General features: G+C 45.8%; 1 protein-coding gene across 1 annotated transcript in view; it reads left to right on the forward strand.

Moving 5' to 3' along the window:
- Window positions 1-1,779: 1,779 nt before the first annotated feature.
- Window positions 1,780-24,516, forward strand: part of FAM13A (family with sequence similarity 13 member A) — an 89,400-nt gene continuing 66,663 nt past the window's right edge. Inside the window, exons 1-3 of the mRNA XM_015411409.1 lie at window positions 1,780-1,859; window positions 1,982-2,171; window positions 17,104-17,145. Of these exons, the coding sequence (XP_015266895.1) occupies window positions 2,143-2,171; window positions 17,104-17,145 (71 nt within the window). The 5' untranslated portion in view covers window positions 1,780-1,859; window positions 1,982-2,142. The remainder of the gene's footprint in view (window positions 1,860-1,981; window positions 2,172-17,103; window positions 17,146-24,516) is intronic.

Consider the following 24,516-nt stretch of genomic DNA (forward strand, 5'->3'; position numbering starts at 1 on the left):
ATGTCGAAAGATATGTTTGTCTTGATATCACTGAGACATGTCCACATGCCTCATGTTTCTGGATTTCCCTGTAATGTAAACACACACGAGCTTCACTGAGTCTATTGTTAGGAATTCCTGAAGTGTACCTATACTTAGGTATGCCAGACATCTAGTTCAGTTTCACAAGGGCAAACCACTGCTGTGAAAGATCTGGGGGTTGATTCCAATCATATATTTTCTAGGCATGTATGTCACAGTTTGCCTTAGGCCAACTGAGAAAGCAAAAAAGGCCTCAATTCCAGTCAGAGACTCCTCAGAAGAGGCAGAAATTTCTAGATTTCAACAGCCCCATGGAAACCAGCACGTTTTCACCTTGAGCCTTCAACACAGCTTGTGTCAGAGATAACAACATAGTCCCCGAAATGTGACCATTGATCTTTATTATTGTATCCTTTTTTTTAATCCTGTGTGATTAATGTCCAGGGGGGGGGGGTTTCTCTTTAAATTCTGCAGAAGTTCTGATTGGTACGAAATCACTGTTTGGCCTGCTGCAGTTCATCTCTGTGCGTGTAAATCCCAGTGAGTCTCAAGAGGCTTATTTCAAGTGAAAAGGTGTTTAATGTATGTTGTGGAGGGGGCTTTCTAGTTAGACAGGAGCAAGGGAATGGAAGTGGGAGGCTGTACTGAAAGAAAGCTAATCGCGCCTGATTTTCTCCAGAAAATATGCATGTGTATGAAGTGCCGTCAGATGACTTCTGACTCATGGCAACCCTATGAATTAATGGCCTCCAAAACGTCCTATCCTAAGCCTTGCTCAGCTCTTGCAAACTGAGGGCCCTGGTTTCCTTGATGGAGTCCATCCATCTCTGGTTGGGTCTTCCTCTTTTCCTGCTCCCATCAACTTTCCCTGTCTTTTCCAGTGACTCTTGTCTTAATGTGACCAAAGTAGGATATAGCTTCAGTTTAGTCATTTTAGCTCCTGGGGAGAGTTCAGGCTTGATTTGGTCTAGAACCCACTGATTTTTGGCTGTCCCCCAGATCTGTAAAACTCTCTTCCTCCCCCAGAACAAAATGCTGTTGATCTTTAAGACCTCACACCAGACTGCCGTTTATTTCATTCTCTGTCGACCCGGCTGGCAGTGCAATCCTAAACACAGTTACGCCCGCCTAACCCCATTGAAACGAAGGGGTTCGTGCTGGGGTGACTGCCTAGGATTGCACTGTGGGTTCCTTCCCTTCCCGTTGACCCGCTTGAGAAGTGAAAGCGACGTGCCAGACGTGCTCTCCAGCAGGCTGTCTCCAAGGAATGGGGCATGCTAGAGAGGCACGTAGGGTGATGACCCGGCCGGGGCAATCCTGCTGCCCGTTTTTGTTTTCAAGACGGCGGGTCATAATATTTGGGTGCTGCCTCTTTCCCGCTTCTTGGTGGCGAGATCTCGCAGGCTGCACGGCCGCGCTCCACCTTGCAGCCCCACCGGCGGGTATCCCGCTCCTGCACGCCTCGGTCTGCCCTGGCTGTCCTGAGAAAAAGCGCCTCGGTCTGCCCCGGCTGGGCCGCTCGCTTGCACCGGCCGCTCGCTGCTTTCCCTTCTTGGCTCGTCGGGCGGGGCGGGGCGGGGCGGGGCGGCGGCGAGGGAAAGTTTCCAGTTTCCCCGGGCGGGCGCGCCAGCCGGAGGGACTGAGCCGCGAGTTGCCACTTGCCGGCTCTCTCCGATTGGCTGGAGGCTTCAGCTGCTGCCTCGGGAACAAAAGGTCAAAGTGTGCGGGAGGGTGGCTCTGCCAAAAAGAGAGCGAGAGAGGGAAGGGAAGCCACGAGCGAGCGAGAGCTTCTCCGAGCAGTCCCTCGCTCCTTTGCAGACCGTCAACACTGGCAGGGGGTGAGAGACGGAGGGAGGGAGGGAGAGCGAGAGACAGGGGGAGCCGCGCGGAAAGCGGGCAGCTGGGAGGTCTCTCTCCGGTGGCGCCGTCTGATCGGGCAGTGAAAAGCCTCCTCTTGCAGGATCCGAGCGTCCGGCGTGCCTCTGGGTCGCTCTCGCTCTGCGGCCAGGACGGTCGGGAGATTCCTCTCCGCGCCTTGCTGTGCCCGCTCGAGAAGACTCCTGCCTTCCAGTGGGGAGAGCCGTGGGCGAGCCCTCCGCTTCCAGCGCCAGAGTTGCAGGGATGGCTTGCGAAATCATGCCTCCGCAGAGGTAAATCCGCGAGGTTGATGTCGCCGAACCTTTCGGGAGCTGCTAAGTTTCTCTTTTTAAGAGGCCAGATTCTAGATGAGCGAGCGAAAGAAGCTATCGGAGTATTTCTAACGAACTGGCCATTTGTCACGTCTGATAGCTTCCCTCCTTGCCTTTCCTCACAGTTTTGGGATCGACGTTGCAGTAAAGGGGAAATCAAAGCATAAAAAGAACGGAAGGCTGCGGTTACGTCCTGTAAGACTGAATAAGGTTGAAATGGGGCTTGGTGAAAGTGAAATGCATTCTAGAAAGAACATGCAAGCTCTAGGCTGCAGCCGGTAGCTACGTGGTTTATTTATTTCTTTAAAAAACACCTGGTCATTTCATTATGATACACTTACTTAGTTACATTGGGGGGGGGTGTTTTTAAGCGTTTTTAAGTTTGTTCTTTAATTTTAATGTGCAGGGTTTTTAATTTTTCTCCTACATGACACAAGGTTAGGATCTACAGTATTCTTGATTAGTTTGGTATAAAATGTCCTAGATGGCTTCAGAAAATACTTAAGAGCAAACCATTGACTTCTCTGGATTTTGAAGGAAGAGCTCTTAGGCTAGGAATAAATCCAACCAACTCTTAAACATAGTTTTGAATCAGGGACATATTTTCGTAAGAAGACAAGGGAGAATTAATTAATAAAACCATGTTTATTTAATAAACACAAATCAATGTGTTTTGTGGATAAATGTGTTAAATAAGCTTTGGCTCAGTCTTTTTGATTCCCTATGGAAAGGGCACTAGCCACATCTTTTGCCCTATTAGACATATTTATTTCAAAGGCAGTTTTCATTGAGTCAGTAGGGTTCATTGTGCAAGAATACAGGTTTAGGATTAAGATGCCATCCAGATAATTTATTTATTATGACAAAACCTTACAGTGGCGTATTAAACACTAGAAGTTTTCCTTTGAAATATTATCCTGCAGAATTTTGTGGGTTTTATTTAACATGCTGCCTCTTTTCAGACTTGTTATCTGGAACTGATAGAAAGTTGGTTTTGTCTGTTTGCCTTGGGACAATCCCTTCTTCATCATTTTGTGTGTGACTGACAGTGTGGTTGTGTCAGAATGGTGTAGATGGTTTACTTTGAAACCAAGTTTTAAAAAAAAAATAGAAGTGGGCAGTTGCCTCATAAGGAAGTGTTAAATGGTAACAGCATTACTTTTGGAGTCCATGTTTTGTTTCCTAGAGAAGTATTTTGTGTCAATTGTATAAATATGGTTCCAACTGGCTTTAATTGGGAAAGCAAAGTGAATATGTTTGATATTAATGCTCATGCTTTGATATCTCCTTTTTTGTTTTCTGGAACTGCAAGGATATTTGTTTTGCTTAGGACAAAAAAAAAGCATTAAAACGTGCTGCCTCAGACATCTTTTCCTAGGGCTGTCTTTAGCAAACTGTGGAGTGACAGGGCAAATTCACCTTCTTGCCAGGTTGAACAATTCTGTTTTACTGCGTATCTGTAGTCAAGAGAGTACTACCTTCAGCTGTTCGATGCTGTTCCAATTTTTAATTAAATCGTTTCGGTTCATGGGAAACATCTTCTTCCATTTCGTCTCTCGGGGATTCTGAGGAGTGCAGCTGCTGGCCAAGCAAGCTGTCTGGTTCACAAGTTCTCTTGACTGGAAATATGCTTACTAGACAAGTGGTGTTCTCCTACACAGCTGTCTTGACGGCACCCCTTGTTTTATGTCTGACTTGCAGGTTAGCCTGGGAACCTTGTGTTAGACAAGAACAGTTTTGCAGTTTTATTTCAAAGAGTTTATTTAAATAAGCGAGTTATTTCTGCAGATCGGTTGCTTTCTCCCTGACAATCGTTTTTTGTGTGTACAAGAAGTAAGGAGAAACATTCAGCCACACGAGTGTCCACCTTCAGATTTAGGTTGTTCTTTCTAAGTGCAAGTTTAACCCAAACCTTCATTCTTAGCCTGGTTCACACATGTCGAGAATCCACGTCGGGATGAGGACAGTGAACTGGACTATGCCACTTCAGACGCCAGTGCAGGATCATGGGGGCCCCTGACAGACATAAAAAAAAAGAATGTTAGAAAGCTGTATTTAAAACTCTCTGCAAATGGAAAACTAGCAGACAATGTAGAAGCTTTCTACTTGCTAAGTTAGTTTTCTGTATAGAACGGAGTGTTTAATGCAAAACATTTCAAGCTGGAATCCGCTGTCAGAAGGAGTGCAGGCCAGTCTGCCTCTGGCCCTGATTCTCCTGCATGGGTGAACCAGACAGGGCACGCATCGACTTCCAGGAAACACACGAAGCTCCCATAGGCTGTCAGATGAAAAGCTCTTTGTACGCAGCGATCCCTGTTCCCCACCTCTTAGAAAATGCACATTCTTACTTTCCCCAGCCTCCACAGAGCATGCTGTTAGTCATCCACTCAGAAACACATGCTTGGACTCAGGCCAAATCCTGGGGCCTGTAAACATAAGCAGCTTCTTTTATGATGCCAAAAGGACTACCGTATCTGTTCTTACAGGGCGAAATCTGTTATTGTCATTAAACATCAAGGCCAGTTGTTAAACAACATCTAAGCACCCAAACTGGTAAAAGTACATCTGATTTCCCTTGAAGGCTTTGTGGAAAGTGCAGGAAGTGATGAAACGGGTTGCCTGAAAGATATTACGCCGCTGTTTAAAGCTCTGCACATGCTTCACGGTACTGTTTTTGTAATGTTTTTTAGAGTAGACCCTCCGCAATCAAGAAACAGCTGCCTCCTGGGTTTATAGAGTGGTCTCAAGAAATAACAGCACAGCTTTTTTGCTCTTTACACGGGGATGGTTCTCTGCTGAAAGGGCTGAGGCAAGCCCCAAAGGCACTGGGGCTGAACTTTTTCCCAGTATGTCTGCCCCAACATGTGTGGCCTTTGCTTTCTCCCCGACTCCTCTCTTTGTCAGCTAGATTCGAGTCCAGGAGCACCTCAGAGTCAAAGCTCTCTCCAGAGTATCTGGTGAAGGGAGCTTTGAGTCTCAAAAGCTCATACCTTGAAAACTGTGTTGGTCTCTAAAGTGCTACTGGACTTGGATCTACCTGTTCTGCTGCAGTCCAACACAGCTACCCCCTGAAACTATCCTCTGTTTGTTGGTATATCAGCAGCTTCCCGTGTGGACGTTGCTGGGGGAGAGTTAACTCGGTACTAAGCCAAGACGTTTTTTGTGCCCCGGATGTCTGCATGGTGGCAGGGTTACGACAGTTTGTAAAAGCTCATTGGAAAGTTGTAAGATTGTTATGTGACCTGTAGAATCGGGAGGGTGTGGGGTTTAAACATTCCCACAACAGAAGTGTGTGGTTGTGACGGCGAGAGATTGTCTATGTGGATACACATTGTGTGTATATGCGAAGAGCAGCAGGAAATGGTGGTGGTGGAAAGGGCCATCAGGTCACAGACAACTCTTGGTGGTGACCCCAGAGGGTTTTCAAGGCAAGAAACATTCAGAGGGGGTTTGCCATTGTCTGCCTCTACGGGTAGCAATGCTGGACATCCTTGGTGGTTTCTCATTCAAAAACTTAGTGGGACTCCAGTTACCATCAGTCTGGGTCGCAGGGGGTTTGAACTGTTATATTTAATTTGCCATCTTTTTATTGTTTTATGGCTTAATGGTTTTAGCTGTTTTAACTATAGTAACTGGTTTTAAATTGTTCATGCACTTTGTTGTAACCTGCCCTGAGCCCGTTTCGAGAAGGGCAGGATATAAATGTAGCAAATAAATAAATCAAATAAACCAGGGCAGACCCTGCCTAGCTTCTAAGATCTGACCAGATCTCAGGCTAGCCTGGGCCGTTAAGGTCAAGGCAACAGAAAATACAGGTGCCATTTCAGAGTCAGTGTAGTGCAGTGGGAGTAGTGTTTTCCAAGGGTTCACCCCTTAGTACTGCTGTAAAAGGTAAAGACTTGCAACTTTATGAATGGGGTCAGTTATGTGGATTTTCCTGGTGATGTGTTAATTCGAAGGGAAAGTCTCACAAAAGGGTCTACACCCCTTATGGGTGGGAGAATTCCATGGGCGTTTTCCTGGAGCAGGCAGCAAATAATGATTTTGAGAGCCTCCTGCAATTTTTAAATGTTCCAGCAGCATTCGAGAAAAAACATCTCAAGAGCATTAATAGTCCTTATGATGGCCCTCTCCTGGATGGCCCAGGCTAGCCCAGGTTCATCAGATGTCAGAAGCTAAGCTCTTCCGCCAGGCATTTAATTAGGGGCCGCCACCACTGCAGGCGGCTATTGCTGGCCGCTACTGCAGAGCTCTGGTCTGTGGTTTTAACATCCAACTGATTATGAGCAGAAACATCGTGGAACATCTGGGCAGTGGAAATTTACTCTGACAATATGCCATCTAGGTTAATTTTAACTGCCGCCAGCACTTTGTATATATATTGGTTTTATTTGTGTGGTTAAATATTTGTGTAATTTTAATGTATTTATGCTTTTATGGAAGCCGCCCTGAGCCCGCTTTGCGGGGAGGGCGGGGTATAAATTTGATAATAAATAAATAAATAAATAAGCTGGGTCAGCCCTGGTTAGTACTTGGATGGGAGACCACCAAGGAAGTGCAGGGTTGCTACGCAGAAGCGGGAAATGGCAGTTGCCTCTGTTTGTCTCTTGACTTGCAAACCCTACAGGGTTGCCATAAGTTGGCTGTGACATTATGGCACTGTCCACCACCACGTGTATGATGGCCCTGTCCCATAGGGCCCCAGCTAGTCCAGTCTCGTCAGATCTCAGAAGCTAAGCAGGGTCAGCCATGGTCAGTATTTGGATGGGAGACCAGCACGGCTGTCCAGGGTGGCTATGCAGAGGCAAGCAATGGCAACAGGCTCTGTTCATCTCTTGGCCTTGAAAAACCTACTGCCACTGTATATACAATGAGACGCTGATTTGGCTGAGATGGAATGCTACAAAAGCATTTGGTACTTTAATGACTCCAGCAAATGTTTGACATTTGTTAAGCGTCAGCTTGCGCAAGACTCTGAATGAGATGTTTCATGTGGTCAGGGTATAACGATAAGACAGAGGCAGGTCTTTGAAAGGGAAGCATTTTTGATGACGGGGCATTATGTGGGCTTAAGTGCAAAACTGTAAGTTCTGATAACGCTACAGAACTTTCACAAGAGATGTTTTTAAAGATACAGATTTTGAACAGGGATTCAGGAGAAAAAATGGCTTGTTTCATGGGGAAGGTTCCATTTTTAAGACACAGGGAACAATATATAGCATGCAAGAAAAGATTACCAGATAGTCTGCATAGATTGTGTTGGTTGCACACATTTACCTTCCAGCATTTTAGCAAACACGTCGTATATCAGATCTCTAGTAGGCACTAATGAATTCATTGTGGTATACGTTCTAGCTGATGAAAGCTTATGCTAGAATAAGTCTTTGACAGGGCAATCCTAAAAGAGCTACACCCTTCTAAACCCACTGAAGTCAATGGGATTTGAAGGGTGCAGCTCTTCTTAGGATTGCACTCTTGTTGGGATTGGATAGATTCATGGAGTCTAGGTCTTATCAGTGGCTACTCACCACAGTAAGTAAATGGAATCTCCATGTTCAGAGGCAGTCGACCACTGAATCCCAGAGCCAGCAGGCAACATCAGGGGAAGGCCTGGGCCTCTATGCCCTGTTGCTGGCCCTACAGAGGAACTGGCTGGTCACTGTGTGAGACAGGATGCTGGACTAGATGGACCACTGGTCTGATCCAGGAGGGCTGTTCTTATGTTCTTATTGCAGTGACCTTGGACTGAAACATCCAGTAGCATCCAGCAGTACACTTCTGGAGCAATGGGCCTGAAACCAAACTCACATCTTCTAAACTGTGTACGTGATCAAGTAGCCTCTTTATGGCCCCCTGTAAATAATTAAGTTGGGAAGAGATAATCTAAAAGGCTTCAGGCCCATTTTGTGATTAATGGTCTTGGTAATGGAGCCAGGAGTGCCGCTAATGATTTCTGACCTGTGTGCCAGCCATTGAAGGCACTAGCTGATACATAATCTCCCATTAGTGCTTTAATTGCCTTCCCTGCATGAGTATTATGGGCTGGGTAGGGTGCAAAGGGAGTTGCTATTCTCGTTCTGCTATAATAACTTGTTTTTAACTTGGATCATCGATGGGCTGTTCATATGCATACTTGGTAGATCAGCCTGATGAGATGATATTTTTACTTTGGACTTCCATTGAGGCACCCCTCAAAATGCTTTGTGGTGGAGCATTAATGATATAAACTGCACCACGCAGCTACTAACTAGACATTAACGAAAGCTGATGCATGTAAATTATCCCTAAGTGCGGGCTAATCATGAAATGCTTACAAACGCTACCATTAATTTAAAATAGGACTACATGCAAGCAAGTGGTTTTGGAATTCTTAAAGTATGACCTGCCACCATAGTGAGCAACTATGAGCAATGGGACCTTTTTAATGGCTTCTCTCCCCCCCCTCCTTTTGGGATGTCCTATCCCTTCGCTAGTTCCTGTTGTTTTTCAGGCTAAGACTTCTAAAGCTGGATATAGCCCAAGCTAGCCTGATCCCATCAGATCTCGGAAGCTAAGCAGAGTCGGCCTTGGCTAGTATTTGGAAGGGCGGGTCCAAGGAGTGCCGGGGTCGTAACGCAGAGGCAGGCAGTGGCAAACGTCTCTTGCCTTTAAAAAAAACAGACCTCTGAAGCATCTCTTGCCTTAAAAAAACACAAGTGTAACTCACCACCTAGCGGTGCATAACACCAAAGAGCTAGAACTTCTGGCTGCCAGACAATCTTAGGATATCCTGGCTGTTCTACACACAATGCCATACTATAATTATTACTTCTGAAGCTTGCTTTCCTGTTTCATGAGTAGCTCAAGTGCAGTGTGACCTTATTGGCGCAAACTGCTTAGGAAATAGCCTCTGCTGCAATCTTGCAGCCCAGCAGATAAAATCTCATTGGCTACAGCAAGATTCAACATGCCTGTTTGCAAGATTAAAGCTCCAACCATGAATATAATCAGAACCTTCTGTAATTGGGCATGTATAGTTTTAAACAAACAATAGGGCTAGCATTGGCCTGAGATTGCAAGCAGCAGCATGGGAAGATTTTGGATTACTAGGAGTTTGAAGTAGTGGCTGGCGGGTGCCATGTGGCCAATTAGAGGTGGGCAGCATTTTCAACCTTGGGGAGTGGTTGTGGCTCAGCGGCAGAGCCTCTGCTTTGCATGCAGAAGGTCCCAGGTTCAATCCCCAGCATCTCCAGTTAAAAGGACCAGGGGGGAGGTGATGTGAAAGTCCTCTGCCCGACACCCTGTAGAGCTGCCTGTCAGAACAAACGATACTGATTTAGATGGACTGATAGTCTGATTCCATATAAGGCCGTTTCATGTGCTGATGTGTTCTTCAGTGGGCTGCATGAGTGAAAGCTCCTTCTGCATTCTTCACCTTTGAGCTAAGTTCTCCACATTTTTTTGTGTTGCACCAAATGCAGGCTTGAAAACAGCCACTCACCTGGTTACAGGGCTGTAGCTGACCAAGGGCAGGGGGCTAAAGCCCCCCCCTCAGATGTGCCCAGACCCCTTCCCAGTGGATGCCAGGACCCTCCCCTTCCTTTCCCGCAAACCCTACATCTGCCGCCACTCTGAGCCCTTCACTGCAGCCTTTCTCTCTCACACCTGGTTCCTCAGGCATGTGGAGAAAGTACATGGAAGGGGGGGGGGGGGGGGGGGGAAGGAGAGGAGAAAGGAGGGCCGAGCGACCGCACAACCGGCTCCGCCCCCATCCCCAGCACATGCAAAGGGCCCGTCTGTTGGCTGGGAGTGCGGAGCGAGTGAGAGCTGGGGGGAAAGGAGTGCCGCAGAGTTGTGTTGGACTCATGGCGCCCCGTGGCGTTTTCAAGGCAAGAGGCCTTCCCCCCCCCCCCCTCATTGCCTGCCTCCATGTCACAACCCTGGAATCCAAATACTAGCCAGGGCTGATCCCGCTTAGCTTCCAAGATCTGATGAAATTGTGCTAGCCTGGGCTATCCAGATCAGGGCACAAAACAGGATGGCACTAATGGAAATTTGATACAGAAAGGCCTATATAAGAAGAGTGCAGGGAAAAAAAAGCCACCATGCCGCCCCTTGGCCCTCCCCCCTGAAAAAAGGTCTCGCTGTGGGACTGCCTGGTTAGCTAGTAGGGCTGCCATCTCTGGGTTTGGAGACTCCTGGAGATTTGGAGGTAGATCCTGAGGAGGGTGGGGCTTGGGGAGGGGAGGAGCCTCATTAGGGTAGAATACCACAGCGTCCGCCCTCCAAAGCAGCCATTTTCTCCAGGTGACCAGCGAAGGACATACTTTTGTAAATTGTAAGAGTGTGGACTGTTCTCTTTCAGACGATAAGGCTGCCACAAATGATTGAGAATCTAGTACAAAAAGAGTTTTAGGATGGCAAATTTTGTGATTGCGTTTGTTGTTCTCTAAAACGAACAGGCTAGCCTGATCTCCTCAGATCTCGGAAGCTAAGCAGGGTCAGCCCTGGAGAGTGTTTGGATGGGAGAGCGCCGATGAAGTCCAGAGTTGCTACGTGGAGGCGAGCAATGGCAGACCCTCTCAGGACGGCTCTTGCCTCGACAGCCCTGTGGGTTTGCCATAAGTCAGCTGTGACTTGATGGCCAAAAAATATATATGCTGCAGTTGGGAGTGTTTGCGAAATGAAAACGAGTACCTTGTTGTACCCTGGACTGGCATGTACAGTCGTCAAAGGGAGACTATTGAGTTGTTTAAGTTTCGTAGGTGAGGACAATAATTCCAAGCTTTTATGCCGACACACTGCAAGCATGCTGTTTTGACACTTCACCAAAGTTTTCAGAAAACAGTCCTGCAGAATTGCAGTTGCTTGGCAACCTGACACTTGTGAGGCTGCTAGGCAACTTAACATGTGTTTGGTCTGCACCACACGCAACTGTTGAATTCAAAGGGAAGGTGCAGCGTTGGCTTTAGTAATGCCCTCCGCCTCTTCCCGAGCCATTTTCTGTCTTACCCATCCAAGGAGGCTTGCCCAGCTTCAGAGAACAAACAGATGTGTCACATGTCCCAGTCTTCTATCAGATTTACTTCTTCATTTTAATCTTTAAAGAAATAAAGCCACAAAGGCTGTGTGGTGTTATGCAGGCAAGCATGTTATTAAGAGCATAGCATTGGGACAGAAGAGGAAGGTTGAAGGTCTCAAGAGGCACAGGGTTTATCTGAATTAGCATGCTTCACAAACATCTTTTAGATAATACATTATCAGAAAGCGTGCCTCTGGGTATACGAGGCTTCATGTGATCGTTGTGTGACTCAGGGCCAGCCAAGATAGGTGATCGTGTCACATGAGACGCTCCAGGATGGAGAAAAGCATGGTGCCTCCCAGCCCATTAGCTTCCATCCAAGAGCGTGGGTTGACTTCTTAGTAAGCCAATCCAGGTGAGGTCTGGCACAGATCTTTTTAGGGCTAAAGAGCGCTGGGCAGTGATCCATGGTCCTGGAGAAGAAAGGGAGGTCAGTGGTTTGAGCCGTGTCCTGTGAATTAGCCTGCCGGCAAGTTCTGCAACCAGGAACGCCGTTTTGTTGCCTGTCAGTCGACAGAGCCCTGACCTGGATGGCCCAGGCTAGCCTGATCTTGTCAGATCTCAGAAGCTAAGCAGGGTCAGCCCTGGTCAGTATTGGGATGGGAGACCACAGGGGAATACCAGGGTCATTCTGCAGAGGCAGACAACAGCAAACCACCTCTGACTGTCTCTTGCCTTGCAGACCCTGTGGGATTGCCGTAAGTCGGCTGTGACAGATGGGATGAAGGAGAAAGCCGCACTCAGCAGCGGCCCATTTGCTGATCACGTCATATTCAAATATTTATTTAACCAGGGCTCTTTTTGTAGAAAAAGCCCAGCAGGAACTCATTAGCATATTAGGCCACAGTCCTGACAGCACAGCTCATTAGCATCTTAGGCCACACACCCATGTTACCAGAAGTGTGGTCATCCAGCCATGTCCACCTTTTGCTTCTTATTCTGTTGACCTTGTTTGTGGTCAAAACCCAGGGCCTTTTTTTGTAGCAGGAGCTCCTTTGCATGTTAGGCCACACACGCCTACTGTAGCCAATCCTAATGCGTTTCTGATGTTGGGTGTGGCCTATTATGCTAATGAGCTCCTGCTTGGCGTGGCCAACTTGTGAGCCAGCCGGAACTCCGTTCCTGCGCGTTCCTGCCCAAAAATAGCCCTATATTTAACAGCCTTTAATTGGGGCCCCCCCCCCCGATTTCCAAGGCAGTTTACGAAGGCAGGTGTGAACTGCAATGCATGAACATATCAAAACATATGTAAAAAAATTTAAATATACAAAAGTGCTGTAAGATGTCTCTGCTGCATGGGCTTAGCTGCCCAGATTTTGTTGAGTTGCCCTCAGAATCCTCCATGAACAGAAAGGCTTTATAGTGTCTTCAGAACTGGACCAGAGTGGGCCTCTCCCTCACCTCCTCTGGGTGTCTGTTGCAAAAAACAGGCAGTATAACTGAGAAGTACCACAACTCAAGCTGTAGCAGATCTAATGGACTTCAGGGATAAAAAGCACTGTGAGAATCTATGTCAGTGCATGGCTCAGTCCAGGAGAGATGGTCCAAGTTTGTGGGTCCCAAGCTGTGTATGGCTTTATAGTTAAGAAGCAGCGCCTTAAATTTGCCCCAGAAGCAAATAGACGGTCATTGTAGATTATAGAATTGAGGCAATACATTCAAACCTCCAAGCTCTAGATAATAGTGAAGCACTTGCATTTTGCACCAGTTGAAGCTTCTGAATAGTCTTCAAGGGCAGCTCCAAGCAGAGTACATTACTGTAGTCTAGTTTAGAAGATAAAATACCAAACAAGGATGAGCCTAGGTCTTGTTGAGGAGTTTCCTCCTCCCTTTGCATGCCACAGTGTAGTTAGTTGTTTCTGGGTGTGCAACAAACCAGGTGTCCAGTCAAGAAATAATGGTTTGTACTGGCCCTAAACCACACTTAGATCCTGGCTGGGAATGCTGGTTTCCAGGCAAGCACAAGCCACAGATAGACTGCCGCACAAGAGGGAAGGAGGAAGGGTGCAAGCAAGCTCCAGGCTCCTTTAGAGCTTGTTCACATAACAGCAAAGCTAAAATTTAGCAATTTATCTGACCCAACCCACTGTTAGAAAGCATCTAGTGGGCATACCCCATGTTGGAATCTTGCTTGATACAGAACATAATCATCAAAGGAATACGCACTTTCACCTCCTGGCAACCAGTTTAGCAGGTAAATCCGTGCTTTTGATCAGCTAAAATCCCTCTAATGTCCTGAATTAATTCCGAAAGTGCTCCCTGAGTCTTTCTGCAGGAGGCAAGTTGCTGAACTCTATTTACAAACTAAGGTTGACCTGCCAAGCTGTAGCCCAATGATAGGAAGAAAACAAGATCCAACATAACAGAGTTTGCAGCGGAGTTCAGCCAAAACAAACAAGCTCTCTATTAACCCAATATGCCGGTAATATGCTAAAGCCACCGTGTTTCTGCTGGGCGGGCATCTTGATCTTTTCGCAGAATGCCATAAAAATAGTTCAGGGACGAAAAACTATCGATTTTATTCCAAGTATCCAAATATTTGGGGAGAAGAAAGTGGCTCCAGTTTGCAAACATTTGCTCTGATGTTAGGGAACTCGGATGCTTCTGCTCTGCAAGAAGTTTTACAGGCGGTCTGGATTTTTCTTTTCTTTTTTTTGATGGTAAGGTGAACTGATAAACATTCTATTTTTTATATTTTTAAAAAGTATCTGCACGTGTGTGTGCATGTGAGTGTGTGCGCACCTGGAAGTCATGGCGACCTCTGGTGACTGAACCCTACAGGGGGCCTGGAGGCTATTCAGAGAGGTGGCTGAATAAAGTCTGCACCTGCCTCCTGCCTCTGGTATTCCAAGGAGGTCTCTCATCCAAGTACTTGCCAGGGTGGGCTCTGCTTAGCTTCCGAGATCTGACAAGATCGGGCTTGCCTGGGCTATCCAGGTCAGGGCCTGATACCCATTCTAAAGAGGCCGGACCTTAGATGAGTGTTTCTAGGCCAAACCAAATACCCTGTTGCTTTCCCCCTTGGCAGTTGGGATGCCAAAGGATAGCGGAAAAGCAGAACTGTGACATGGTGTGCAGGTAGCAGCCTGGGAATTGGGTGTGACCATCAGCCACTTGGTGTCAGATTGTCAGAAATCCCTTATGAACTCCAAGCAGTGGGTGCCACTTTTAAAAGATCCTTGTTCCATACACTGACCTGTAGATGTGCGGCAGTTCTTCTCCCAATTGCCAGTCCCCGGATATTTATTCTACTGTATTTGTTGGGTGTGTTTGCGTTGTTTTCTAATTTGGTAATGTAGATATTTTTTTTCCTGTTTGCAATTTTTTTAGTATGGATTGCCTTGTTTTTATTGTATTCGTATACTGTTTCTGTATATGTATACTGTATCTAGTGCATTGTCTTCTAATACGGTAGCATGCTTTGAATCTCAACAAGAAAGGTAGACTATAAATGAAGTAAATGAATCAGTACGGGCTTATACTGGCAGTGGTGGAAAGTGCCGTCAAGTCACAGTTCTTATGGCGACCCCTGGTGGGGTTTTCAAGGCAAGAGATGTTCAGAGGTGCTTTGCCATTGCCTGACTCTGCATCATGACCCTGGTATTCCTTGGAGGTCTTCAATCCAAAATACTAGCTAGGACAGACCCTGTTGAGCTTCCAAGATCTGACAAGATTGGGCTGGCATGGGCTATCCGGGTCAGGGCTGGGACCTATATTACCTATTTTTTTAAAAAAGAAGGTTTCTTCCACATAGAGAGAGAATCATAGAGTTGGACCTCCAGGGTCATCTAGTCCAACCCCCTGTACAGTACAGGAAATTCACAAATAGTAAGGGAGAAGGGCAGTAGCCTCGCTTTCTCTTTGCTACCCTAGATTCCCGTAGGCGAGGTAAAGTTTGTATATAGGACCATTTGTCCATGTGAGTCCACAAAAGTAATTGGACTTGGCACAGTGCAGACCTGGGTTTACTACCTCCGCAGTGGCCAAATTAGACATGAAGCAGAAAATTCATGAATGGACCAGGTAAACAGCATTGGAAAAGATAAGGATTCGGGGCATGGTGCAGCCAGAGAGTGGGCTGATTTTACACCTTGAAACTGAAGCGTCCCAATATTATTAGCCTAGAAGGTTAAAAAGAAAGAAATGCTTTTCTTTCTCTCCCCCCCCCCCCTTCCTCAGCTGTTAATAGTCCAGGAAAAGAAGTTGATTGGTGAAACTGTATTTGGAAAAGTGTTGAGTCCCCTCTTTCTCTGCATCACCGTCCTAGTTTGAATCAGGGCATTCCATGGCTGCTGTTTCCATTTAGAACCTGCCAAGGAGATCTCTGTATAGATCTCCCAGCATCTTTTCTAGTTGGACTCTGTAAACAGTCTCTCAGAGGAGCAAGGAGAAGGCATCTTTTCAGGACTGAAGCTATAGTCATGTGAACAGTACCAAGTGAAGTCATGTCCTTCTCTGTAGGATCTTCATTCAGGAGACCTGCTTGCCTCTCATTCATGTACTCCTCATGTACAGGACAGGAGTACAGGACACATTGCGTCCCCATGATAAGGCTCCCACTTGTTGTAGTCCCATGGTGGTATCCCAGAATCCTCCTCTGCTGTGCTTTCTAGCAGTGGAAATTTTCTCCCTTCTTTTGGCGGCGTCACAGGAAAATAAATAGTATGGCCCAACACCAGTAATAATCACATGGACAGAAAAGTTCAGCAGTTATCGTTATGCACAGCTTTTGAAAGAGCATTTCTTACTCATGGTAGATTCTGTCCGCCTGTTCACGTCACACTGCTTGTGTCAAGGCAATCTCCTCGTCTGCTGTAAGTTATCTTCTCATTAGTGGTTGCTGAGTAGAAGACCACTGCATGGTGAATCACTGTGTGATGAAGGCTTTAGGTTTACAGAGATACAGGGTGCTTTTGAACTATTATTGGGGATTTGGGGCTCAGGGGCTCACCCCAGCTAGTTGTTACAGATAAGAAACCAACAGTTGCAAGGGAGTACTCCTTGTAGAAATGGTCTCCTTCCCTGTCATTAATACAATTATTTCTCCCTTTCCCTGATGACTGGAACCCGCAAAAGGACATTGGGGGTGGGCGGGAGGGATGTAACAGCCTCTTCCTCAGGCCCTTGGCTTGCACAGTTTCTGATTCCCAGTTGCAGTCATCAGATGAATAATGGGAAGACCGCCTATCTGTATGTTTTGCGCAGTTGGTTTATTCTGTGATTACACTTGTTAATGTTCCATGTGACGATGCCACAACTGTTATTGTGATTGCTTGATTGCGGGATGCTCTTATCGCCAACGTACTTTGTTTTGTTTCTGCCCTGCAAGCCTCTTTCTAGTGCCCAGCTGATAAGAGAGAGCTCTTATCAAGGGCTTCAGACAACCAATCAAGTGATCATTTCTAGTTGGTAGTTTGGTACACATGTCGTCCTAGATTGATGTCGTAGTGTGGGAACCAACAGTTAAATTGTCGCCCCATCTTGTCTTGGTGTCATTTTGTACAAGTTGACGGTATGTTTCATTTGTAAATCAGTATTAAAGACACACACACTCCTTTGCTCCTTCTTTGTAATCTTGTTTGCTCATAATGCGCTCAATCCAGATCCTCACATCTTTAAAGTCTTGGTGTTCTCTTCTGTGGAAGGGAAGTGCACATTTCAGGGATGCTGTAACTGAGCATCTTTCCCCGCTCTATGAGGTTGTCAACACAACCTTATTTCATCCTTAGTATCATTTTTCATTCTAACCTCAAATGATGTGGTATGAATTAGCTTGCAAATGAAGAACAAAAGCTTGCATACTAACAGCAAACATTTCTTATTTGTTTTCAGCTCTCAAGAGGATGAGAGGCCTATGTCACCCTTCTATCTGAGGTATTGCTTTATTTTATATTCTTTGGGGAGGGGTTGATTTGTGAGAAACCATGAAGATGACAATTACTGGTCATTTTTATGTCTGTTTCCCAGCAAATTTGGGACTCTGTCTCAATGGCAGAACACCTGCCTTGCATGTAGGGAAGTCTTTGCTCCAGTCCCTGGCATCTCCCGCCACAAGGACCTCAGGATTTGGGAAAGGTTTTCTGTCTGAAAACATGAATAGCTATTGCTGGTCAGAATAGACAGTATTGATCTAGATGACAACGGTTTGATTTGATATAAAGCAGCTTCATATCCATGTTTATAAGCAAATCCTGAAAGCAGTTAGTGTATTGATCAAATCAAGCCTGAACTCTCCGTAGAAGCTCAGATAACTAAACAGAGGCGATCAGACTTTGGCCAAACCATGAGAAGATGAGACTCACTAGAAAAGACAATAATGCTAGGAAAAGTCAAAGGCAGTAGGAGAAGAGTTCACATGATATGGATTGACTCAATAAAGGAAGCCAGAAAAGTCAGAAGCGGCTTGACTACGTGTAATACACAGGGTATTGAATTAGGACTGGGCTTGATCTTTGTAACCCTTTAATGCAGATCCTGGTTATCTTACTGAGCTGTATTGCATTCTCTCTGGTTACTTTTTGTCAGCTTAATTTTTTTGGCTGCTCAGTGTAAACACACACGAAGCTGGCCGTGGGTCTCCAGGAAACAGCCCCTCCCCTTATAATGAACACACGAAGCTGCCTGATACTGACTCAGACCATTGGTCTGTCAAGGCCAGTATTATCTACTCCAGAGGTTCCCAACCTTTTTGAGCCTGTGGGCACCTTTGGAACTCTGACACTGTGCTGGTTACAGCCACAAAATGGCTGCCACGGGAGGAGGAGCCAGCCACAAAATGGCTGCTGTGGCTGACCTTCAAAAACCAAAGCAAAGCTGTGTAAAGAAGGAAAGACACTCGGCATAGCTAGAAGCTAATATTTTTCATAAATGCAAAAATACTTTACATCGGTAGATAAATCAAATAGATAATGCAGGTAAGTCAAACAGGTACAAGTCAAACAGGTGCAAATGGATCAGTCAGTCATGCAGGTGCAGGTAACGAAGAATCCGGATATTAATAACTTCATTTCGAGGATCTTCTTCAGTAATGACTATTACAAGTTTTCATGAATACAATTTCCAAGAAGGTCTGAGGTAAAGATATCCTAACACGAATTTCCCAAAAGCGAGTACATAACTTTTATAGATGGGCAACCAATCTCAAATTTCTATAGGAAAATAACTTCAATTGATTTCTGTCTGCTGGTATTTCCTCGACTGTAGCTGACCTTCAGTCACACAGTGAAGATCCTTGTGCCGGGAAAGGTGTTAGCAGGTGCCATGGCACCTTGTTGGAGACCTCTGTTCTGCTCTGACTGGCAGCAGCTCTTCAGGGGTCTTAGGTAGAGGTGTTCTACATCACCTGATCCTTTTAACTGGAAATGCCAGTGATTGATCCTGAGACTTTCTTCATGCAAAGCAGGTCCTCTTACACACAAAAACCTGGCCCTGCTCCAATGTGGCAAACCAGGAGGCAGTCTTGAGCTGGTTTGCCGAGGGGAGTTAACTTGGCTGATGAGATGGATACAGGCTGGTGAACACTGGTGCCTCACCACTGCAAAGGTCGGAGCAAGAGGCAAGTGTTCTTCCTGCCGTTTTACCTTCCCTGCCTTCACGTAGAAGTCAGAGTGGCTGGCCGATCCGTGCCCAAGACTAACCCTTTTTCTTTTGTTCACGCTTTTTCCCTGCCAGCGCAGCTTGCCTTGAAGTCAACTTTTTGGTGTGATATAACAGCTGCGCAATGCCTGTAAACACACGGAGGATATGGGTAGTGTCTTTTATACAGTACAAGAAGTTCAGTGATTGGGAGCAGACAGTTATGTAACAGGAGCTGTCTAGAGTCCAACAACCACACAATGCTTGATGCTTGCCAAGCAGCAGGAACTTTATGTGTGTTCTTTTTTTTTTTTTAATCAGTCCTGCAAATGTTGTAAAGATATTTTTTAATGAGTGCAGTGGCAGGCATTTGGTTTTCTTCCTTCCTTCTCCAGTTCCATTTCAGCAAAGGGATACAACCAATGTTCCCTCTAAGCTGTGGAGTCTTGTGAGCAGAAATTCTACCTTGTGAGCTACTGGCATTAAAAGTTGTGAGTGAGTGATTTGGCTATTGTATATATTAGTTTGCTCTGGAGCCCTCCTCCCTGAGCTAAGACAAAAATCTGTGCGCTGGAGGCTAAAAAGCTGTGAGCTGGCTCACACTAACTCAGCTTAGAGGGAACACTGGATGCAACCCAAGGAGTGTGCAGAGCTGGAATGAGTAAATCTTCTGCCACCTTAGAAAAAAGACTCTTTCAACCAAGGCAGTCTGAAATACCTGAATATTTACATTCACGTAGTGTGGGCACCTTCCTGCACCCATTTCTGTTACAGTCCTATTTAGGTTTCAGTGCAGGTAGGAACTTGCCTGGTCCACCTTGAACAAGTTGCAGCTCCTTCATCTGCAAAAATCAAAATATACCTAGAGGCTTGCAGCCAAGGATTTTGGCTTGCTGTTTTAAAATCAATGCCCGTGAATGCCCCTGTAGAAATCCTCCCTTCCCCCCCCCTCCACTTTCCCTTGAATCTGGTCTAGACAGGAAGAAGAATGAGGTGGAAATGAGGGGGTGGAGCGCTGAAGTGGTAGGATGGACTGCACCACTTTAGATGGCAGGAGAGGGATTGTGTGTTTTCAACATTCTCTACATTAACAACTCTCCGTAGGTGAAAAACTAGCACAGCATGTGAAGGACTTAGGCTGGAATCCTTTTTTCTGACATGCTGGATGGTGTTCTTTTAATTTGCAGGGAGTTTTTACATGGGAGGGAGCATTGATGGTACAGTCTCCTCACCTGTCACCTGAGGTGGTACAACCCATTTTGCAAATGCTACTGCTTCCTTCATGTGTAGACGAGGCCTCAGATTCCAACCCTAGCTTGACCCAAGGCAGGGGCTCCCAATCTCAATTTCTGAATGGATGGTATTACAAAATATGCCATCTAGTGTTCTTCCGTGGGTACTTTGTCATTGACTTCAGTAGAATGGCGATGGTACCATAAGATAATGATTTGAATTTATGAAATGAGGGAAGAATTGCAGTCAGAAGGACTGATCTAATTTTTGGTTGTGTACATTTCTCCTAAACTGTACTAAAGCAAAAGGAAGATGTTCCTAATTTTATTTCCTAGGAATACGGGCCCAAAGAATGTTCTGTGCCTTGTTCCCTGTTATTGTTAGGTGTGAAGTTGTTAGATAAGTAGGGTGTACCTCAGAAAGCTGGAAACAACCAGCCTCTGAGTATGGATGCTTTGTAAAATGATCTGTTAGACATGAAAGAAAGTCATGTTCTGTGCTGGACTTTATAGAAAGGATGTTTTTTAGGGACAAGAGAGAAAGATGTTGGCAGGAAATACCTGTACATGTCTCAGAGAAAAGACCGAATTTCGGTTTTCCATCAGTTACCAACGTAGTCTAGGTGGCTTTTGAATGAAAAGGTGGCTTTTCATTTTTAAAAATCTTAAATCAATAAATAGAAAAAGAACAGGCACATTATGTGCCTGTTATTTTTCTTATTGCAACATCATATCCATGTTTCTGAAAATACAAAGCAGTTCTCTTTTTTGCTAAGCGGTACATGACATGTAATCGTATGATTCTTACTCTTGATAGATCTTGAAAAGCCCTCTTGAAGACGGCAGTCAAAAGCAGGGGGGGAGGCTGATTCCTCTTCTGTTTTCATACCAACTTGTTTTCTCCTTGTCATCCCTCCCACCATTGCTTTCCATCCTGCAGGGTGAGGAGATATGGGGGTCTTCCCTTCACAGGTGGGAAAGCAAGTGTGGTATGTGTGTGATTTTCAGTAGACAGATGGCAAGAAGGGAAGGGGTTAAACAGGCCCTCCCCCTGTACTCCCTCTGATCTTAATTGGACTTCCAAGGCGGCTTTTCATTTTAAAAAATCTTAAGTACTAGCAGGCCCAACGCATAGCAAAGGACATACGTTGTTGTTTTTTGCTCCTAGTGGGAATGAGCTACTCTGGGGACTGGAGATTCACCCTGTCCCATGGTCTGACCATTGTCTCCTCAAGGCATGGGTGAATATGGCACCGACACGCTGCAAGAGGAAAGGGGTTGGTGAAAATGGTCCTCCCACAGAGATTAATAGATCCGTCTGGCCTCCAGGATGGCTGGGGTGACTAAGATCCCAGCTGCTGGCCTTGTTGAGACCATGGTGGAAGCCTGGAATGAAAAGCTCTGGAAGCCATCAACATGGCGGCCAGCTGTTGACCTCAACGGCCTTGAGTCCCTGTGAGAAATGAAAATAAATAAAAACGAATAAACTTTCAGGAGAAAGAATTACCCGATATGTCACATGTTGCTTGGCCTTAAGGGAAAGTACTGGCAAGGCAGAAAGTCTCTCTGACATCCTTCACAAAATCTGGATAGAAGGATGACTTTTAATGATAACGACAGGGCGCACACAAAAGCATGTAACTTATTCGCCGAGAGGAGTCAGTGAGGTGGAGGCAATGGATTCAGGACAGACAAAAGGAAATACTTCTTTCCTGAACAAGTAACTATTGTGGAATCCACTGCCTGTCCAGGATATAGTGATGACCAGAGGCATGGATGGCTTTAAAAGGGGGTTGGAATCATGGGAGAGAGGTCCATCAATGGCTACTGGCCACGATGACTGAAGGGAACCTCCACAGTCACAGGCAGCAAACCTCTGGATACTAGTACAAGGCGGCAACATCGGGGAAAGACCTTGGCCTCTGAGTGCTATTTGTTGCCCCCCCCCCCCGGGGTTCTGGTTGGCCCCCGTGGGGGTGTGAGACAGGATGCTGGACTGGATGGATTGCTGGTCTGACCCAGCAGGGCTCTTCTTATGCTCTCATGAGGCAGGTGCCTTACTGTTTTCCCCAACCCTTTCCTTCCTACCCTTTTCAAACTGCCATGTAAAGTGGCTTTCCCCTGTAGGGTTCCAAAAAACACGCTTGAACAGAGGAATGGGTTGTGGGGGGTGATGTATAGCGCACAAGCAACCGATAAGGAGAAGGTGAACATCCCTTTCTCTGCAGCTATTGCTCCACTCTAAATTCTCCCAATTCAAATGGAGTTTTCATTTTTTAGTATGAATACACAAAGATCTATAAAATACGTTAAATTTGTTACTTATTTTTACATTAAAAATTCCTTTCATATATGATTCCAAGCAAAATTGTCCTACCTTTATCACCATTTGCCCTTTTTTAATTTCTTTCTCTAAATATATTTCCATTTCCATTTTTTACCTTTTAAAAAAAATGCATTCGGGCTCCTTTTGCAGAGAAAGTATAGCTAAGCTGCCCTGCTACGCGTACTCATTCCAAAGTAAGGTCAATGGGACCTACTACAAATACTTAATGGGGCTTGCTGCTGAGAAAATATGTATAGGATTGGACCAGTAGCCTTTTTAAATTGTTGATAACTTCCACTTCTGCGTGGTGATATATCATGCTGATATACACAATGTACATTTAAATGACAATTGTTCGGCTCACGTAACATCATCCCCACCATTTTCCAGTACAGGAGAGTCAGTGTGGCATAGTAGTTGCTGAACAAGGGCAAGTGAGAGCCAGGTTGAAATCCCAACTCAGCTGTGAACATAAGAGAAGCCAATGTTGGGCCGGGCCAGTGGCCCATCCAGTCCAACACTCTGTCACCACCAGTGGGGCCAGGACACTAGAAGCCCTCCCACTGTTGCCCCCCCCAAACACCCCAAGCCAGAGTGATCTTAGACCCCCCCCCGGTCTGTCTAACCTTCCTCGCAGGGTTGTTGTGAGGGCAAAATGGAGGAAGGGCAGGATACAGCTGTGATAGACAGGAAACACCTGGTTGTTAACAGGGAAATGCTTGTAAATCAGATCATTCCAGTTAGTCACTTCTTCCAGGAGTTGTCTTGTGGTGTAGTGGTTAAGTGTGCGGACTCTAATCCCCACTCCTCCACTTGCACCTGCTGATGTGACCTTGGGTCAGTCACAAGCTCTGGCACAGCTGTCCTTGAAAAAGAGCAGTTTGTGTCAGAGTTCTCTCAGCCCCACCCACCTCACAGGGTGTCTGTTGTGGGGAGGGGGAGGGAAAGGAGTTTGTAAGCTGCTCTGAGACACCTTTGGGTAGTGAAGGGCGGGGTATAAATCCAATCTCTTCTTCTTCTTCTTCTTCTTCTTCTTGTGAATTTAAAAAATGGATATTTCCCAGACTACATTAACCACATTCCTATCCACCAGTTAAGAAAGACTTAAGGAAAATTAAGCTGTTCTTGCAACGTAACTAGAATATGACACGTTACATCATTGTCTAAAACGATTCTCCCCGTTACTTGTTGGTTTCCCCCCTGCCTCACCACCTGTAATTCACGCACAGTTGTGGTATTGCACGTTTCCCCCCTTTTTCCAAAACCTGTTTGATGTGATGATACAAAAAGTGTTTCATCTGGTCTTGTTATTATTTGGCATATTTCTTAGACTATAGAAGTGGACATCTGTCCATCTCCTTTGTAAAACTTGCGCAGATACGGGCAGATATTCTTTTTCTGTCCAAGTACAAACGATATCATAAGCACACTGAGTACCCTTTTAAATTCTGCGTACAAATATCACCAGTCAGCCCCTCCCCCCCTTTCCTATTTCAGTTTGCCACTGGTAGGCTAATGCAAGTTCCCTGCTGGGAAGTCTTCTTAGTTCTCCAAGCACATTTCTCCTTTCAACTGTAGGTGGCACTGTTCACAGTCCTGCCAGACAATCAGTTGAAGGGAGTTGGGAGGAGTGTGTGAAAGTTTGAATAATAACGCTTTTAAAATTACATCCACTTACCTGGTGGCAAAGCGGCATCAAAAATCAATTGACCCCCAGTTCATCACAGTGCAAAAATGCTTGAGAAAAAATTGGTGCGTAAAGATTCTGAACAAACATGCTGAAGTTTGCGGCAGGAGTACAATTTAAGCCCTTGATCCTGAATTAGAGAGTGTTTTGTGTAAGAGTGGTGCTTGAAGAGCTGTCGTTCTGTTATTCCCTCTTGGCCTTACGGCAGGCCCTTTTCTCAATCCATTACGCCGCCTCACAGCCATTCGGGGTTATATTTTTATCCCACCATTCCTCTGAGGAGGTCAGATTGGTGTTCAGGGTTCTTCCCTCTCTATTTTATCCTCGCAGCAACACTGTGTGAGGTGGGTTAGACTTGCATGTGGCTGGCCCAAGGCCACCCACTGAATCTCTGTGTCCCTGCCTGATTGTTTTTCTAGTGATCT

This window comes from Gekko japonicus, unplaced genomic scaffold (genome assembly GCF_001447785.1).
Source record: "Gekko japonicus isolate JY-2015 unplaced genomic scaffold, Gekko_japonicus_V1.1 scaffold3037, whole genome shotgun sequence".
Lineage (NCBI taxonomy): Eukaryota > Metazoa > Chordata > Lepidosauria > Squamata > Gekkonidae > Gekko > Gekko japonicus.